The 20200-nt window shown below is 40.5% G+C and overlaps 1 protein-coding gene across 1 annotated transcript in view; it reads left to right on the top strand.

Annotated features, from left to right (window-relative positions):
* Positions 1-20200, top strand: part of tmtc1 (transmembrane O-mannosyltransferase targeting cadherins 1) — a 131584-nt gene that overhangs the window by 95450 nt on the left and 15934 nt on the right. The window contains exons 8-11 of the mRNA XM_041781139.1: positions 3861-3982; positions 12176-12343; positions 12522-12635; positions 17704-17847. Coding sequence (XP_041637073.1) covers positions 3861-3982; positions 12176-12343; positions 12522-12635; positions 17704-17847 — 548 coding nt within the window. The remainder of the gene's footprint in view (positions 1-3860; positions 3983-12175; positions 12344-12521; positions 12636-17703; positions 17848-20200) is intronic.

Genomic DNA, 20200 nt, shown 5'->3' with positions numbered 1-20200 from the left:
ATGGCCTGTGTTTGGATGTTAATCACACTTCTGTGGGCTGTTAGCTCTACCCGTGATGTTATTGAAGCATGCCTGTTAAAGAGAAAGTGCTTAAGGGAAATTCAAGAAGCTCAAAAGACAAACAGGTCAGAAAATTTTGTGGTTTTTGGTGTAGTTTATCCAGATCCCTTAACATATTAATGATTCTAAGGGATCCCAGCATGCTTAAATATTTATTTTGTGACTTTTTGTGCCTTTATTCTGAAGGAGGACAGTGGATAAAGCCAGAAATGGGGATGAGGAAGTGGGGAGTGGAAAGGGGACATGCTGGACCGGAACCCTGGCCGCATGCATACATGGGGCGTGGCCGGGCCTTTTTTATTCGAAGTGACACTAAACCCTTGTCCCCCTTAATACATAGATAGAAGATATCTTTTTTTCTTTTTTTGCCTGGTTTTATGTAGCTCAGAGAGTGTCATACGCTTTGTATTGACTCTGTTTTGACTGACTGCCTTGTGGTCAGAGGTGAGTACAGTGGATAAATCATCACTACTCAAGTAGAAGAACAGTGGCTGCTCCTGTCACTGCTGTGCTCCTTTTGTGCTCTGCTGCTGGTGGCTCTTTATGCTCAAAAAAGCTCAGTTCATATGAAAGTTTCTCCTAAAAGGCTTCCTTATATGACGTATGAAAGTTTGTATGAGCAGGCTTTTTTACATGGCGTGTGGAAGTTTTACGGCATTGTAAGAACTCAACTAAAAGATATATATTACAAAGGAGTAATCATTTTTAATTACTGTAGACATTTCAGGGCTATAACCCTATGTATTGTAGCTTTAAAATTTGTCCAGGGTGCTGTGTTTCTATCCAGAAATAGCAGAAATACAGCATGTGTTGTTCCCATGATTGATTGTTTTAAGTCTGACAGCCAACAGAATGTCTGCCTGATGATTTAAAACTGGCTTATTTAATTTTCTGTGACGGTTTTCTCTGGACGTCTCTGTCTGCACTCAGCCGGACCATCCAGGGGAAGAAACTGAGACTGACTGAAGACCTGCAGCCCACACTGGAGAGTCCGGCCAGAGCCACAGATGGCCTGGTTTGAAAACTGACCACTGGCTCTGAAACATCCACACAGTCCCAGACATGCTGACAACGGCTGCACACCAGCACCCACAGACAATCCTGGATGAGTTGGCGGACTCTGCTGCCAAATTCATCCAGTGAACGCCTCCCTCACTGGCTTCCAAACACAGTCCTGAATGTTTGTTTGTGCATGAGAGATCATGCAGGTCAAGGACTTCCTTTCTGCAGAGCACGTTTTGTATTTTCCAGTGGGTGTTTCTGAAAAAAAAAACTGAGCTTGATTTAAAGTCAAGCCTCACCCCTCCTTTAACACAGGAAGTAGGTGAAGTCAGAGTCCACTGAGGCTCTGGGAGGTCGTTAACGCCGAGTCGATTGCACAGCAAGGTTGAGGGAGAGGGCAGGAAAGGTCACGCTGGAACGCAAATTACTTCCTGAGGTGGTGAAGGGTCAGCGTTCTGCAATTAATTCAGGATTGCAGCAAGAAATAGTCCCAAGGGTCAGGGGAACACGATAAAACTGGCATCTGCAGTGTGAGTGAGGCTGGTTTTAATACATGAATCACATCAGTAGTAGGATGGTGCAGTGGCTTTACAACTGAATTCAGCTATCTTTAGTGTTGAATATTTTCATATTTAGGGGTTTAAATAATGAAAGGGTGAAAGTAGTTTCTTTTTTGCTTTATTTATTTAATCTGTATCTAGCCACATTAGTCCCAGAGATCTCTTCTGCAGTCAGCCTGGAGATAATTCCAAGCAAAAGGTGCAGAAACCATAAAAGCCTTCTTTCCTAATTCAATTCAGACTGTGGGAAAAACAGTTTGCACGTCAGATGAACACAAGTTGCATGTTCAGTCCTTTAAGAACAAATGAGAGGAAAGATGATCCTAAATTTGCCCTTAAAGGCTTAAGATGATGTGTACTTAAAGTATATAAAGTAATAGAGTGAAAGAAATCCTCAAAAATCTCAGTGCACCATGATAAAACTGTCAAATGCATGAAGGCTTTGTACCAAGGTTAGATTTTTCATTTGTTTTTATTTTTATGTATTTATTTTTTAATTTTTGTAGTGAATTTAAGTTTAGTTTTAGTTAGTTTTTACTGCTGGTTTGCTACTTTATTTTAGGTTTTATTTTTGCAACAATAATTTGTTTTAGTTTGGTCTTTATTAGATTTAGTGTAATGGATTTTGCACACTGAGTCTGTTTTTTCATCCGAATTTTTCGCACTTATAAAAAAGGAAATTGAGCTCATGTTGTTCTAATTATGTTTGCACACTGATGCAGACACTTTTGTCCATCATTATTTTTTCGGAAATTCTCACATCAGTCCAAGTCATTAAAAAAGTGATTGATGAATCAGAGCAGCGTCTTCTGCTTCCTTCTCGCTTGCTCCCCCCCTTCCCTCTCTCGCAGTGAACCCTCACTTTAACCCTCTGAGGACGACATAGTGGTATACAACAAAAAGAGACGTGTTATTCAAAGTTATATGACTTCTTTAACCATAGGCACTTGCTTGTTTATTCCTCTGATAGCTCTCTGTTGTGAGGTTCTAATCCATGCCGTTGTAGCTCTTACACAACGTTTTCTAGCAAGCCTGGAACTTGCCTGACTTTGCAGGGTCTTTAAAGATTAAATCCACACAACTCCAATATTGGACTTTTTTTTATCCATTTGTAATCCATTTTTGATTATTCCTGCAGTTAGCTGGTTAGCTTGCTGCCACATTATCTGTTTGTATCCCAGAATGCATTGCAACTGGGCTATGACAACCAATGACAGGCTGTTCCGTCATCATGTCATGCTTTACTGAACAGCGCATGTGCACAGCCCGCAGACTCACTGAGGCAGAAGACAGCCTGGATGCCTCATAATAGAGAGAAAAAGACACAGAGAGGCTGTAATTTATCCCTCAGAGTCAGTGCACCTTAAAATAATGACTCAAATTCCCACAAGCGGAAGCCCTTTTTTTGTAAAAATTTCAATATTTTGAAGACTTTTTGTCACAGAATGATTTTTTTTTAATTCTTACTCCCAAAAGAGAAAGGAGAGCAGGTTTGTGCAAACAGCAAAAAACTCAGTCATTAATGTACACAACATTATAGAGGAACTCCAACAGAGATGGAGCTTTGGTAACAAAAAGGCTTAAATCAGGCTTAAAATTGTCTGAAGTGTGGCCAGCCTTGCATAATTCCTTCACCTATTTTCTTCCAAAATTGTTTTTGTTCTCAGACCTTGTACATTCAGGACCGCAGAGGAAATGGAGCTGTTTCTGTCACACAAAGAGAGTTTGTAAATCTAAAAAGCTGCTCTTGTTTGTCTATTATACCATTGTTTGTCCCTTCTGGACAGGGACGTTCCTGCCGCCAGCAGAAGCGGTGTCTGATTGGAGTGACACTAATCAGCTCTTTATGCCTCTTTCTCTCTTATTTTTGCTAATGAGCCAATCCAATGAACCCAGCGAGGGGCCGCCGCCTCGGCCAATTAGAGGCCTGTTTGTTCAAATAAACAGAGGCATGATGGGATTATATGGGAGGAGAGAAAGCTGAGAGAATGATGAAATATAAATGTGCTCAGATATGGAAAAAGGAATTAGCTGTAATTTGATAATGTGATCGCCTTAATTGCTTCTCTGGTGAGAAGATGATTGTTAATATGTAAGACAGATTGGTCACGGCTGCTGAGCGTGTGTGTTTTCAGCGTGTGCGTGCTGGCATAGAATGTGAGCTGTTAAATTTGGAGCTGTTTAAACTAGTTTATTTTGAAAATGCCCGATCAAATTCTTCTGTGTTTATCTCTGCAGAAACAGGAGAGCAGAGAGGTGCTGGTCGGTCTGCTGTTCCTCGTCTTTCCCTTCATTCCTGCCAGCAACCTTTTCTTCAGGGTGGGCTTCGTCGTGGCCGAGAGGGTCCTCTACATGCCTAGGTGAGTCACTGTTTGGAGGCGGGTGAGGGAAAGAATGTATCCACCTCAGTTTGCTATTTTTATAGTGGGGGATATGCACCATGGCTTAACGTGGTTTTTGTTCAAAGCTTTCAAGTGACCACCACCCAGTTCCTAGGACTTCTATCCAGTCAGACTGCTTGGTCTTAATACAATATAATTTATATTTCAATTTCTAGGACATTGATGGTGAGTGTTTGTCTGTGCAGGAGGGTTTTATTTGGTGCAGCATTGCATTGATTTGTGTGAAAATTGCCCCACAGTAAAGCCTGATTGATTAATTGATTAGAAAATGGGGAGAAAAAAGTCCTGAAAATACTGTCTGATCGCCTCTAAGGCTCATGGCATTTCCCCTTATTCCCACCTACCGACCAAAGTCAGTAAAGGCCTGATTAACTGATCTTTACAAAGATTATCTTGTCAGATTTTCCCGTGGTGTTGCCTGGAAGACGATCAGGAACGCTCTGATTTAAGATATGAAACATGTTTAATATTTACAATCAGATATCCTGTTGTGTGGGGATGTAAGAAGTTTTCCAGGGGTTCTACCTACCTGGGATTCCTGTCCAAATAATTTCAACCAGAGATCTAGGTCAAAGTCTAGCCCTTTCTTTCTGAGGCCATTTAAGACATAAACAACCTCAGTTGTCAGAGCAGGAGTGCTGAGAGGATGATGTACTCTGCAGGGAGGGAGTTTGGCTGTGGTTACTGGAACCAGAGTTAAAATATTGTTTTATAAGGTACACAGCCAAGAAAGACAGAGATTTATATCTCAATTGATCTCTATAATCTTGTGATTCTGGTTTACACTCATGAATGTGTACCAAGGGCTTGACTAAGGAGGCAGTTTCCTTCAGAGAGGTTCCAATCTGTGATAATTTCCCACATTGTAGGATCCCTGTCAGGACTATTGCTATTTTTTCCCTCAGAGCTCAGTGACTTCAAGCATATATTTATTTTTATCTATCCAGGATGCATGGAAAAAATCTTGTTGTACTTTTTTTTGTACAATAAAGGTTGAATTGACTCGAATTGAATTGAATGGCACAGTGATGGATGCCACCTCTGCAATAAGACGGTGTATGAAATTTCATCCCTGCTTATCTTTCCACAGTCAACTGTAATTGATAGTATAAGAAAGTGGAAGTGTTTAGGAACAACAGCAACCCAGCCAGGAAGAGCAAGACCACTTCAACGACTTCTAAGGCGCATTGTGCAAAAAGGTCACCAACGAGTTCTGAATTTCCACTTGCATTAATGTAAGCACAAAAACAGTGCAGCAGGAGCTTCATTGAATGGGTTTCTTGGTTGAGCAGATGCATGCAAGCCTCACATCCCCCAATGCACCCCCTTAGGGGGGTGTCAGAAATTTCAGGGGGGTGTCTGCTCTGAAGTTAAGACTAGATTGGCATATATTAACTAAGATAATGGCACAACTTTACTTAAATAGTTTACACAGTTGACTTTGTTTCTTTGAGTTTTGTCTATGAAACAATTAAAATTTACGTTGATATTTTACAGTAATTGGGGGGGCTCGGCTTTTCTTAGGGCGCACTCACACTAGGCCATCCGTACCATGCTGTATTCATACTGTGTTAAAGCCCATTTGGCCCCCTCCCCTGTCCCCCTTTTGGCCTGCACTCACACTGCTCAACGCATCCAGGCCTGAGCATGGATACGTCAAGCGCCAACGTCATCACACGACGCCTCCCTTGTTGATGAATTGATACGTGTTTATGACTCAGTATACATAAGTGTTGTTTTTTAGGCTTTAAAAAAGCAATTGATTTATACAATATCTGATCTGAAACTGGGGTTATTTCACCTGACCTGGGATCAGTAGGCTATGTTAACTATACAGAGCCCAGTGAGGAGAGGGAGAGAGCGGTTCATAGCAGAGTTATCCCTCACTGCAGCATATAATCTTGAGCCTGATCAGCACTTCTGCTGAATGAAACCTTGACTTCTGAACTCGTATGAGCCCCTACAGTCACTCTTTTGCATGTCCGTATACAATCTGAATTTGAATGTGCCATTTCTGCGTAATTTTGAATGCCTTTCAGTGCTGCAACAAACAAGCTCTCATGTCATAGGACAGCCTGTGTCAAGATCAGGATTAAATGTTCAGTTCAAAGATTTTTTTACCATGATGAGAGCAATTTCAACCATCTGATGAGAGCTGGAGGTGAATAGGATTAATAGGCCACAGGATTAATAGACGACTCTCCGTTCAAACATCAGTGAACAAGATCACAATTCCACTTCTTGATGACATGTAATAGAATCATAGGTAAATTAATTAAGTGGATTATAGTTTCCTAATAAAAGCTGGGTTTCCATTACAGTTTCTCACATGATAAAAGCAATATTTCTTAAATTTCAGTTAAGTACATTTGTGCTTTGAATGTGTTTTTATTGAAGGGAGTTTTGGGCATATTGCAATTCTCATAAAATCTCATCTCATGTGAATCTGCTGCAGGGAAGCTTGTCGCTCAAAACCTGTTGCGTGTTGTTACAGTTTTGGTTACATCTACGGTGGTTGCCTTGATAACTTTGAACAAAAGACGACAGCAACTGATTATAGTTCAGAGGTAAAGTCCGTATGTATGGCAAAAACAACGTATAAGGGTGTAAGTATGATGTTAAGAAAAGTCTCGTCTCTTCTTCTGTCCACACATACTGCGCCATGTTGTCTTGGAGTGACTGGTCATGTGACACCATACGTCACGTCCCGTGACTTGTAAAAGTGGAAAAAGTGTTTCCATTAAACTTTTGCCTTATATTTCTATATCCAAACCCCTGATAAACCTCCTCATGAAAGTGTAAAAACTTTTTAGCGGTATTTTAGGGTTTTTTCGAGATTCAGGTGTTCCCATTACCAGCTTTTTATTGCGCTATTTAGATTTTGCGCATTTCCAAGTGTAATGGAAACCCAGCTAATGAGATGTTAAATCAGCATTGAGATTAACCCTGGCACACACTTGCCCGTATTTGGAAGACTCTCCTTTACGCATGGAGGATGAAACGTGTTTGTTGTCCTGTGAAATGCTGTTTGTGGCAAAATCAAGGGAAGAAGCTTTATTTCACAACCCAAATAAATCTCTCACAGTCATTAAAGTCTGACTTTACTAGAAGCTGGTCAGAAATGTTGACAGGACTGGGATCCATTAGAACGAGGTCGTAGTGGAGCTGTGCAAAGTTAAATTCTCCAGCTCTGATAAAATCTTTGTAACTTGTTGAAATACAATGAGAAAAAATATACAGTTCTCTTTCTAACTCTCTTGAACGACCCTCCAATCCCTCTCTTTAGGACAGTGCCTGGTGTGCTCTCTGCACTCTGAAGCGGGTCCTTTTGTTGTTACTTCACCTTACGTCACATTCCCATGCTAGAGCTCCTACATTTGCATTTGTGCGTGCCTAGGCTCACCTCGTCCTTCTGTGCTGGGGCCGTGAAGTGTGCAGCGCCCAAGCACAGAACGTATGCACTCACACTGGTGAAACGTACTGGACTTTAGGCTGAAATCGGCCCAGGCACGGTATGGATGGCCTAGTGTGAGTACGCCCTTAGATATAAATGGAGGGAGCTCCAGAAAAAAGGTTGGGAACCACAGTGCTAAGCGACAGATGGAGAGGTATAAAGCACACCGACACTGGACTGTGGAGGACTGGAAATGTGCTCAGTGGAGTGACCAATTATTCCTCTGTGTTTGGCTGTCAGATGGATGAGTCTGGGTTTAGCAGATGCCAGGAGAAGCAAGGACAATAAAGTCATGGTTTGATGAGTTTGGTGTGAAAGAACTTGACTGGCCTGCACAGAACCCTGACCTCAACCCCCTAGGAAATCGTTTTACTGCAAAATAACATGACTCAGGACAGAGTGAGAAAATGTTTCAGCAGAGGTAGAAAGACACATCACGGTCACCTGCTGTCAGTTGAGATACAACAACTACATAATTTACAACCAATGTTCTTACACAGTCAGGTTTTCTCAGCTAAAACCAGACAATCATATAGGTAGAGATTGGAAAGGTACAGATTTGAGGCTGTAAGAGTTTGAAGTTTAAGAAATAGGTCGCTTTATGAGGCAGATGTTTTCCTTTTTCTTTGCTTTTCAGTCATTCTGCTAAGTTTATCTCAATTTGCAGCACATTTTTATATTTATTTTTGTTAAAAATGACAAAAGCACTATCAAAGAAGATAAAACCATGAATGGAAGATTGATTCCCAAGGTCATACCTTTTTGTAGGCTACTTTTGGCAGCAACATAAACAGCAAGTGCAGTGGAGTACCAAAATCTGCCTGTTTCAATAGGATAGCTTTGGTTCTATTGTATCTGATTGAAAGCTGATTTTTGGGGAATTGATGCAGTATCTTGTGGGTGTAATGTGCACATATTTGTGATGAATTTAGGCTTAATTTGTCAAATAAAAATAAAAATACCATGATTTAGATGTGGAGTTTTGAGTGATGCTCTCTACAGTAATATCAATCCATACATCAGTTCCCTCCTGCTATAATGTGGTTCTTAAATCACGTGAAAGTAATGCTGCATGCCATGGGAACATTTTGGGCCTTAGCATTGGCATCATCACAGCAGCCTTTACACTCCTTTGCAGTGAATGTGAATCATTTTGAAGCTGACTCGCTCTTTTACAGTAACATGCTTTTCTCCATAGACTCAGTATAAAAGAATCATGTTTTGTATGATGCACTATTAGGACCTGATCCAATGTTTCAGATAATGGACTGGAGCCCTGGTGCTTCTCTGCACGTGCATGCCTTCCTGTGGATGTGTGTCCACAGTAGCAGATAGTGTGTGGTTGTCTAGTATGGTAATGTGCATTGGGGGCATTTGTCTACAAGCCGATTGGGATGTTTTTCATAGAGGATCAGTGTAGGATAATCTTATTTTCTGCTGTTGATTCACATGCTGTTGAGTTTCTACCCTGAAATACACACTCACACAGTCAGAGTAGATCTATCCCTGTTATCTTTGCACTATTTCAGTGTGAAAGTTTCAGCTTTACAAGAACGTTTACTTGGTTTCTGTTGTAATATTTCTTGTCAGTGCTGTTTTCATATTCTCACATTGTCTGTACTTGTGTCTGTTTGCTGTCCTTTCCTTGACTCATCTCCTCTCATTCAGCCTCGTCTCTGCCGCTCTGTGGGCGTACCGTAGTATCAATGAAGCATCTTTGTTTTACTTTCTTTGAAAGTTTTTCTGAGTTCTGCACTCTAGGTTGACAGGCTTTAGTAAAAATCTATTCTTCAAGTCAAAAAACAGTTTGAAAATGTGCTAAAATCAATAAATGATCCATGAAGAACTTTGAATGCATGATAAACAAAGAAAGACAGAATAAACATTAAAGGAAGATGAATCAAGTCATACTGACCAAATGGAACCAGACTGTGGGGGTTAAAATCAGGTCTGCCCTCAGTCTCACTTGTGCCCCTGAAAAACCCAGTGAATGGGCCCTCCCCAGCTGTGCTTTATTATCAGTGCATGTGAGTTGGACCAGGAGCATTAGTGCTAGTGTCCTGACTAACAGTTACCTCATTTTAGAGCTGAAAGTGTGTCAAGATATTTATTTCTGATTTCCTCATTACTTATCCAGACCTTTTAAAGCCCTTTTAACCACTGTCTCCAACCATATTTGCATCTTTTGGCCATTTTTAACCTATTTTCAGTACTTTTTAACCCCTTTTCACAACTTCAGTCTCATATTTTTGCCACTATTTTGACACTTTTTACCCATTTTGCCTCTGTAACCCATTCTTGCCACTTTTCACCATTTTTGCCACTTTTGAACAGCTTTTCACAATGTTTTCATACATCTTTGACCTTTTTTTGCCTTTCTTCATCAATTGTTGCCACTTGTATCCCACTTTTGTTTCTTTGTACCCACTTATGCCATTTGTTGCCTCCTAACAACACCTATTGACCAATTTTTGCTCACTTTTAGACCACTGATCACAATCTTTGGTACATGTTTAACCTATTTTGTCTCTCTTAAACAATTTTTGCTAGTTTAATGTCATTTTTGACACCTTTTGACCCATTTTTGCCACTTTATAATGGCTTTTTAAAATCTTGGGTACATCTTTGACTCTTTTTTCCCTTTCTTAATGCATTTTTGCCCCTTTTGTCCCATTTTTGTTTCTTTGTAACCATTTATGCCAACATCTGCTCCATATTTGTTTCTTTTTATCTGCTTTCACAATATTTTTACTCATCTTTTACCCTTTTTTGCCTTTCTCAATCAATTTTACCCACTTTTATCCAATTTTTTGCTTCTTGAATCAATTTATGCCACTTTTATCCCTATTTTTGCCAATCTATAATCACTTTTTTATGTAGTTTTTCAATTATTTATTTCCCCTTGAACTTATTTCAGTTTCTTCTGCTTTATTCTCTTGCATCCTAACTTTGGCCACATCATGGCTTTTCTATGAAGTCTGACATTGCTTTTTAAATGCTTTAGTTAATGTTCGCAGTCACATTGTAAACATTACCAGAAAAAGGAAATCTGTTTTAGGAAAAGCAGTTTACATTTTTAAAAGGCTATATTTTATTACAACCTAAATGAATACATTTTTTTCTTTGAAAAGAGTGGTTATTATTCAGGTAAAAATGTGGTTGTCACAAATTAATTTTATAATGGACTGAGTTTGCTGACGTCCATGGGCCCCCAGGTTTTGCTGGGCCCCAGAAAGCTTTCCCACTTTTCCCCTTATGGGTGGCCTTGCTTATAATACACAGATCTGGGAGTCCTTAATTTCAAGCCACCTTTAAAGAATAAAAGTTTGCTGCTGTCCTAGAATAAAGTCTGTTTTAAGGAAACCTACCTCAGCTACACAGAGTAATACAAATCTTCTTCACAACCATAAAAGTAATTGGCTGGGAGTTATTTTTACCAGGTATTAATCTGATCTCTTCCCTGAGATAAGTCAAGTTCAGTGGGAGATTTGACATCACAGAATCACCTCAGAATTGATCAGACGGAGCCACTGATGGCTGCACTCACTCCACTTCAGCTGGAAATACACACACTGTTACATGGTTTAAAACACACTCAGTAAAGAGCAGTTGGAGCGAGGGAGGTGTCAGAGCGGGTTAATGTCTACCTGCCAATAAGACGAGTGATGGTGATGAGGAAGGATGGTGTGAAAGAGGAAAAAGGTGACAAAAAGACATCTGCAGGGGAAGTCACTGCTCTTTTCTCTTTGATTTTCTCATCTGTTTTTCTGCATGTCCGATATTTAATGTCAGCTTCAGTGTTAAATTTCTCTCTTTTTAATCTTTTTTTAAGTCAAAGCACTTTAACCAGTTATCTGAGGTATCACAGTTTCAGACAACCAGAGAGCCTAGACACAGTATCATAAAGTATTTGCTGAGGCATTATGTTTTAGGACTGCACATCCATCTATATGTCTTTTGTTATGTCAGTATTCAACCTTAATATCAACAAAGTTGGGACACTATGTAGAAATAAGCTAACAATTTCCATCAAATGACAACATGTCTCAGTTTTTACATCTGATACGTTATGTTCTATCGTGAATAAAAAATAGGTTTATAAGATTTGCAAATTATTGCATTCTGTTTTATTTACATTTTTCACAGCACCCCAACTTTTTTGGAACTGGGGTTGTACATCCGTCAGGCTTTTCTTGTGAATGTGATATCTCAGTAACACTTTAAAGGGGTTTGGAGGTTAACGTCATTGGGCTTAATGTTCATCCGTTGCTCTCAGCCCGTTCTTGTTACAGAATAATGAGAACAGTGATTGGTGACCCAGCTGACTCCACAGCTCTTCTCTGATCTTCGTCCTTTACTCCTTTTTCCTTCCTGCCGCTTTATTTCAGTTTTTCTTCTCTTAGATGGGACTTGTGCAACAGTGTGGAAAAGATTTAAGAAAACATCCTAAAATGTGATTCAGGTCAGAGATTTTGGGGAGGGTAGTTAAGAATTTGTTTTTTTATGTGTAGCCACAGTAACCCATCCATGGTAGAAATATGAGCACCCAGAGGAGATGAAGCGTTTTGGGTGAGAAGCTCCACAGAGGGACTATTTTATGTCACAGAGGATTGAGGAGGCGTGGGCTGAGTGATGACAGAGACTCACAGAGCTTATGAATAATATCTCTGCCTGGTTTTTATCTCCTGTCCCTGCAGCATGGGCTACTGTATCCTGGTGGCTCACGGTCTAGGCCGGCTGTGCTCCGTGGTTGGTCGTTGGGGCACCACGGTCCTCAGTGTCTCCACGCTGCTGCTGCTCGTCCTCTTCTCCTGGAAGACCGTCCAGCAGAACCACGTCTGGCTCTCCAGGGAGGCCCTCTTTCGGTAAATAGATTCCCATTCAACTATACTGGTATGAGACCCCAGATATTTTCCCGCCTTTGCCTGATGGTCAAACTGCCGACGACCACAGGTTGACAAATATCGAACATCCAGAAATGTAACTGTCTGCTCCTCATATTTCTCTGCAGCCTTACATCATTTCTCCTCTTCCTTGTTTCAGCTCTGGTATCCAGACTCTGCCTCACAATGCCAAAGTCCACTACAATTACGCCAACTTCTTGAAGGACACTGGGCGACACCAGGAGGCCATCCACCACTACACCACTGCCCTCAGGTCTGAGCCTCAAACACAGAACTCTGGCTGAATGCATACAAGACATTTCAGGATAAAACTTGCAATTTGACCCAGGTTTCAACCCTTTGAATGTACCTTAGTACTCTACACTTGAACCCTGAACTTCTTTGTTTGCAATTAAGACTTTTGCAGTTATGCAGTTATCCCCTCTGGTACTTGAGGGGATTGAGGACAGACCAGGGGCACATATTTTTGTTAGAAAAGCCTGAAATCTGATTTTTGCATAATATGTCCCCTTTGAAAAAGCGAGTTTTAACAGCAGCATAGCAGACAGAGGATTCCTCAATTCAGGTTGTAGCGTTTTATTTTAATTTGAGAGAGTCGTATTTCTTGTGAGTGGGTGTAGCTTCAGCTCAGACGAACCGACACGCCACACCATCCAAGAGCAGATTTTACTGCCTCATTCTTTATGATTTTGAAACTAAATTTCACAAACTTAAAGATTTTTTTCATGACTGAAATTTGCTCTGATGGTTCATAAACTTAAGTGGCCTGTCATACAACAAACCAAAAATACAGATTTTTTTATCACTTTACAGGGACTTTAAAATGTACTGTGCAACAGCAGCAATGATTTTATTTATCAATTTATTACAGCTTTATACACACTAACTTTTTTGCCCAGAAATGATTAAAAACACATCCTGCTGCCCCAAATATTCAGTAGAGCATCAAATATGGATTAATCCACTGCTAAAAATAGTCCCTTACAAATGTACTTTGTGTAACCTCCTGCTGGAAAAACAGAAACGGGAATTCGAAAATTAAAATCATGTCATTATAGCTTGCATTTACAGATTTACTGCTTTGGTGTGAAGTGAAAAATGTCAAAAAATTCAGTCTTGTTCTGAAGGCAGAAGGTAGAAAAAGTAAAGATTCGCTTGTTGCCCTCATCCTTTCATCATTTTCAGTTTTTACTCAAAATAAGAGCTGAATCCTTGGACCCCTTCACCTTTTACAGAAATAAAAACCCCTTCAGAGTTATAAAAATAGGTGAGATTTGTTTATGACACACATTCTGGATCATAGAAAGCGAGGTTGTTGCATGTAGGATCAGTCATTTTTATTTCATGTGACCTTTAAGAAGACATGCTCCATTTGCTGGCTTTTTTACTACACACTCCTGCACATTTTACAGTGTGTACTGTTTATTTATGGCAGGTTGCTCCCTAGGGATTTAAAGCTTTTGAAGTACGACACCATTAAAGGCATGAATACACACTCAACTTCAAGCAGCGGCTTTATTTTTATGTTAAAGACAAATTTGGTTGATGTTTTTCACATGACAAAACATGCAATTTCAATCTCTAACAGATTGAATTACTTAACGCTTCCGAAACACAGTTCATTTGCTTTTAGTACACTCCAATAACAGGGACATCCACCCTATACCCGAGCACAGTTGACCTGAAAGTCTAGATTCCTTGGCCCTGGCAGAGTTGTATGGAGCAGGCTCATGCAAGAGCACAAGCATGGGTGTGTGACATGGATATGACATGGATACATAACTGACAAGATTTTTCCACTAGACAATCATCCAGGAATGTGAGAGAGCCTTATCTGATCAAAGGGAGTCAAAATAAGCCTCAGTCAGTAAAGTCAACATTGTGCTGTCTCTGAAACTACACTTCTTGTAAACAAAGCCATGCATTTGTTATATTACAACATGATATACAAGACATATCTATGCCCAGGCCAAGTTGGGTATGGAACAATGTAAGTGCAATTGTATGATTGTGCTTCAGCACAGTGCCGGTCAACTGAGCCTCATGTGAGTGCACCCTTAGGTTCATGTTCTCACTCATGTTCTAGATTTCTTTCAGGTAAGACTTTGTGCTCTGCTCATCCATCACACAGACTGCAGTGATAGAATAAGTTTTTCATGTCACTGGAGAGACTTCTCCCTCCGTCTTCTCTTCCGTTTTCAGATTATTTCATCCTAAAACGATCTGTGTTTATGGATTCTACCAAAATAATGTAAAATTTGTGGGAAGTAGATCAGAATGTAATACAAGAATTTCGTCTTGAAATGTTGCCCTCTCCCTACAAGAGGCCAGTGTCAGCCTCAGCAAATAGGTTTGGAGAGTGTCACAGTAAATATCAGCATCTATCCATTATCTATATAGTATAGTGTGTTTGCAGTCATGGGGGACTGAAGCACATCCCTGCTATCATTACCTGCAAATTCCACATACTCCACCTGCTCTGTGCATTCTGGGTGTGCTGCGCTTTGCTCTGAATGACAACGTGCAACCTCACCCACTGCAAGCATTCCTGGAGTGCAGCCCTGAGCAGCTGGAGACAGGAGATCACAAGGTCATTGTGGCTGGGAGTTTACACAGGAAGAGCATGTAAAAAACAGAGTAGTTTACCTTCCTGGAGTTGATTTTCCTTTCATTTTGAAAATATTCTTGGACTTTGTTCCACTTCTACCATGGGTTAGGCAGTTAAAAGATGTACTTTTTCTAAAATGGATTTGTGCTCTGTGACCCTCTGACCAACCACTGTTGGGTTTGCCTAAGCAGCAACCTCCTGTCCTCAAAAATGAAGCCAATGCGGGAGTGCAAAAAATTGCAATACCACAAGTGTCCACTTCAGGCTGGCTGCAGGAACACCGGAAGTCCCGTACACAACAGATATTAAAAAGCTGTTTTTTACACTAGAAATAAACTGGTTTATAGCCTGGTTAAAAAAAACAAATATATCTCATTAGCTAATGTCTTCATGTCCTCTCACTGTACTTTTGTGCACCACAATCATTTTGATTATACCGAGGAAAAACCTCACTGCCCACTGATTGGCATGTCTCATTTGATTGACAGATAGCTTGGCATGCAGAAGCTACCGTTCTGTCAACCAGAATGCTAGCTAGCTAGCTGACAGGAAGTCGAGTTAGTGAGTGGGCTGTTAGGTTGATCCAAAGTTCAGTTGAGAATCGATTTCAATGTGGAGGCCGCCGCAGATTGTCTTCAAAAGCAGCGGCTTACGTCACACAGGCTTTGTCCAATCTTTTTTACAGTCTGTGGTTTTGCCACAGGATGAGATGTATTATAATTTGAAGTTGACCAGAACCTTTGCATGTTTTTTCTTCAGTGTTTTGTGTGTTTGGCAGCAGCCGGAAAATAGACCTGACAAGTTATGTTAATCTTATCAAGTAAAACCATGACTCAAAATGTTTTTCGACTACCTTTTTTCCATGTGGAAGACTGGACTAAAACACTGTCCCAACAGGATGAGTATTACCTCTGGATCTATATGTGTACTGAAATTTGGTAGGTAATTTGCCCTGGAATTTTTATTACACAGACATGATTGATTTGTAAAAACACGGATTATTACAAATTACCAGAGGTCCATAGGTAATACTAATCCTGTGCGAATAAGGTTCAAGACTACATAAAAATAGAACCATGGTGTTAAAAACTCTCACAAAGTAGATTAGTTTTTATCACAGAGACAAAAGAGAGACAAAAATGTTAGAGCTGGTCTGTTTGTCTTCCAAACTCCATGATATTTCTCCACAGTGACTTACTTGGAAATGACTGCCAAAATGAACTCTTCTGGGATGTACTGGAGACAGACTGGAGCACGCACCGGGGAATTGCTCTGATTGACAAGAGAGAGAACAATTTGCACTGCAGTGTGCTTTGCGTGCAGATGGCTGTGCAGATGGAGTATGTGGAAATTGGGGGTTTGGTGAGAGGAGGGGTACAAAAGGAGAAATTTAACATATACATCATGAATAATGAGAAGTTTTCCCTGTGAAAAAAGGAAAGTAAAGTCCTCTTACATCTTTGGCTCCTCTTTTTTTCTTTAAAAAATAAAACCACCTTTTACCATGTATCAGTGTTGATTTTTATATTTTAAAATCAGATTCAATCAGTTAAACCAGTTACTTACATTTCTATTTTTTTTTTTTTTTTTGATAAAAATCCAATGACCAGCGGATACACAGGCCCTAGTAATAGACACATCTCTGATGCTTATTCCTGTACTCCCATGCTGTAAATCCCTTCATTTCTGCTCTATCATTTCACCTCTCTCAGCTGCTTCCCTTCTCTTCTCTTCTCTCTGTTCTTCCTGAAGCAGCAGACTTTAGTGCTTTGCTGCCAGAGCTAATCCATGGTGCCAAAGCCCGAGCAGAGAGCTGGAGCAGCTTTCATCGAGCTCCAAACCACATCCCGGCTCATAATAACCCCAAACCCAGCAGACCACTCACTCTCACTTTAATCAGCCAGCCTCTGCTTTCTTTTCTGCTCCGTCTATCACCGCAGGAGGACACAATGAGGGACAGGGATCCCTTTGAATCGCTCACAATTCAAAATAACAAAGTTTTTAACTCACAAAGTTTCTCCAGTTTCCTTTCCTACAGTTTTAATGAATTTGTTTTTTACTTTCACAGTTCATTGCTGTCACAAGATTGTATGATTTAGTTGAGTTTCACATGGGGACACTGGAAGCTGCCGTTCTGTTGCTGTATCTCATTCGTGTTTTGTGCTGCTTTCTTGTGATTGACAACAATTATTCTCTGGGAGATCCAACGCTGCAGCTTCCCTGTAACTCCACCCTCGGCGGTCTTTTTCAGTAGTGATGGAGAGCAGCAGTAAATGTCAGCAGTAAGGCTGCTGCCTGGCTACAGCTCCCACTCTCACTGCTGATTTATCTGCTCCATTTGCTCTGAAGATAATCCTTATCACTGCGACACGCCACTTAGTCCAATCAGGATCTTGTTCTGCTATGTTTCCCCGTGGAAGTGTGCGGCCGTTTGTGCTCCTTGGGATGAGCGTGTTGTGACAGATGCTCAGCTGGTCGGCTGTCTGAAACAGACAACTTTCAGATGGGAGATAATGATGCTCCTTGAAGCAAACTTATACTGAAAATTTCACAGTATCAACTTTTAAAGGAGGAAATGTCAATATGGTGTGCTTTCATGTTGCCCCAAAGCAGAAAAAAACTTTTTGAAGGTTTAAAATATATTGGTGTTGTAGCAGAAAACTGTCTCGACATTAATTCTAATACCGCTCTTCTTCCCTCCTCCTCCTCGCAGGTTATACCCCCGTCACGCCAGCGCCATGAACAATTTGGGCACACTGACTCGAAGCCCTGAGGAGGCGGAGCAATACTACAGGAAAGCTCTGGACATTAACCCCCAGCATAACCGAGCTCTGTTTAACCTGGGAAACCTCCTCAAGTAAGATCATAATGAAAGAACACATCTTTAATGATGATGCACCTTCTTAAACCTTAAGTTACATGCAGATAATAAAATAAACAGGCAAAGATGTAGAGATGTGAACTTTAAGATGCTTATTAAACTACTGTAAGATAAAATGCATTATGGTAGACAAGAAAATAAATACGAGTTACTAAAAGTAGCACTGACAAACCAGGCCTGGCTGATCTGAGTGGCCAAAATAGCGAGGGTCTTGTCATCTTTGGTTCTTAACAGCTAAGGCTCATTCTCTGATCACCTTAAGAGTCCTAAAAGCAAGGCCCTGATCTCCTTTGGGGCCAAACATTGAAGCCCCATCTCCTTTGGGGTCTAAGAAACTAGGCCCTGATCATCTTGGTGTCTTCAACAGCGATACCCAGGACATCTTTGTGAACTGAACAATTAAGCCCAGATTACCTTTGGGTCACTAACAGCAAAGACACAATCACCCCGAGGCCCAAACAGCAATGCCAGATCATCTTTGGGGCCCAATTAGCAAGGGTCTGATCAACTTTGGGACCTTTATAGTGAAGGTCTGATCACCTCTGTGGTCCTCACAACAAAGCTCCAAAAACACTGGCGTCAGATTGGCAAAGGCCTGTTCACCTGTGGACCCAAATAGCAAAGGTCTGATCACCTTAGGGGCCCAAACCACAAAGGCATGATCCATTTTAGGGCCTGAACAATGAGGGCCTTATCACCTTTAGAGAAGAGACATCATCATCTTAAGCGTCTAAAAAGCAAGGCCTGAACATCTTTTGCACCTAAATATCAAGGACACAGTCACCCTTGGGGCCAAATAGCAAAGGTCCCATCATTTTTTGGGTCTGTAAAGCAAAGGCCTGATCACCTTTTGGGGCCCAAATGGCAAGGACACAGTCCCCTTTAGGGTGTATAGCAAAGGGAAAAAATCATCTTTTGGGCTTGGTCTCATCATCTTCCCATGAAGATTTCAAACTCTGGTCTGGTGCAAAAAAGTTAATAGATCTAAGAAGGGACAAACTCTATGTAGGCATGTGTAACAGGCACACTGCAGAACACTCTTCAGGTCACAAGGCCTGCCGTTTCTCTGTTTGACAAAATACAAGGTTTATATTTCCCTCTTATTTCTTTATTGTGATCACAATTATCAGGACAACCTCTCCTTAAATTTGTGTCATTGTCTATTTAAACCTTAGCCCCAGCTTGCCTTGATCGCCACTGATCACAACAAACTGATTCTGTATTACAGTGACATTCTCCACATTGTGTTGCGCTCTCAAAAGTCTTCATTCAATCTTTACTGCAATGACAGAAAGAGAGACAAATACCCATTCAGATGATAAATTCACACCTGATTTCACAGCTCATTTCTCGTCTCAGTGATTAAAAAGAACTGAAAATGAAGCGCGTTTTTTTCCCTCCCAGTTATATCAGGACACAGATTATTCTCAGCAAATCTCCACGGTCTTACGCCTCGATATAAATCTTTGTGTGACAAATCCAATCACACCTCCTGTGCAGTCTGGCTGAGCTGAATTACAGCTGACTGTATTTACTTTTCATATTTGTGTTTCTCTGCTTGACTTTGCTAAGCACTTGTTGAATTTACAATGTAAGGTTAGTCATGGTTTTCTTTTCTCTATGTATGTACTTTTTTATCTTTTTGTGGAAGCCATTGGGAGTGTTAAGGACTTTAGTCACTTGTAAAGCCACTGACAGAAGCATTTATAAAACATTTGGGCAAAGAAAGACTGTATAACAAGGTGATTTATTGTATTTTGAGGCTAACTTTGGTAAAACGCTACCAAATAGATATTTGTGAACAAATGACCCAGTTCTTCTTGACAAGCTAAGCTGAATGACTAACAAAGGCTTAAATTTCCATCACTAATCTGAGCACCTGTTTAATCCCTTTGCTCTCTTTTTTGGAAGTTTTTAAAAGAAAAGAAAACTGAGGCCTGCTCCCTTTAAGACCAGTCCTTTATTCCAGTGGTTGGGTATCGTACTGATAATAAACTGACTTTTTAAACCATGCTCGTGTGTAAACAGTGCCAAAATCTATACTTTGAAAAGAAAAAAAGTGTTTTAAAAGTTGGCAGCTAGATAAAAGTAGTCTTGGCATCACATATGATTGAGAAAATATTTTTAAAAGATGCCAATAAAACATAAGATAAAAAAAAAGAAATGGGTGTAACATCTTTACGTAAGAGGCTAAAGAAACAGTAATATGCTGGTGTTACATCAGAAAAAAAAAAAACTAAGTGTGTCAGTTGGTGGGGTTCGATTGATGGCTGCGAATCAGGACAAACGAACCAAACCAACTTGGAAAATGAGCTCCAGTTTGTCTGAA

This window comes from Cheilinus undulatus, linkage group 23 (genome assembly GCF_018320785.1).
Source record: "Cheilinus undulatus linkage group 23, ASM1832078v1, whole genome shotgun sequence".
Classification (NCBI taxonomy): Eukaryota; Metazoa; Chordata; class Actinopteri; order Labriformes; family Labridae; genus Cheilinus; species Cheilinus undulatus.
Note: the sequence above shows the minus strand (reverse complement) of the source record. Positions and strands in the feature narration are given on the sequence as shown.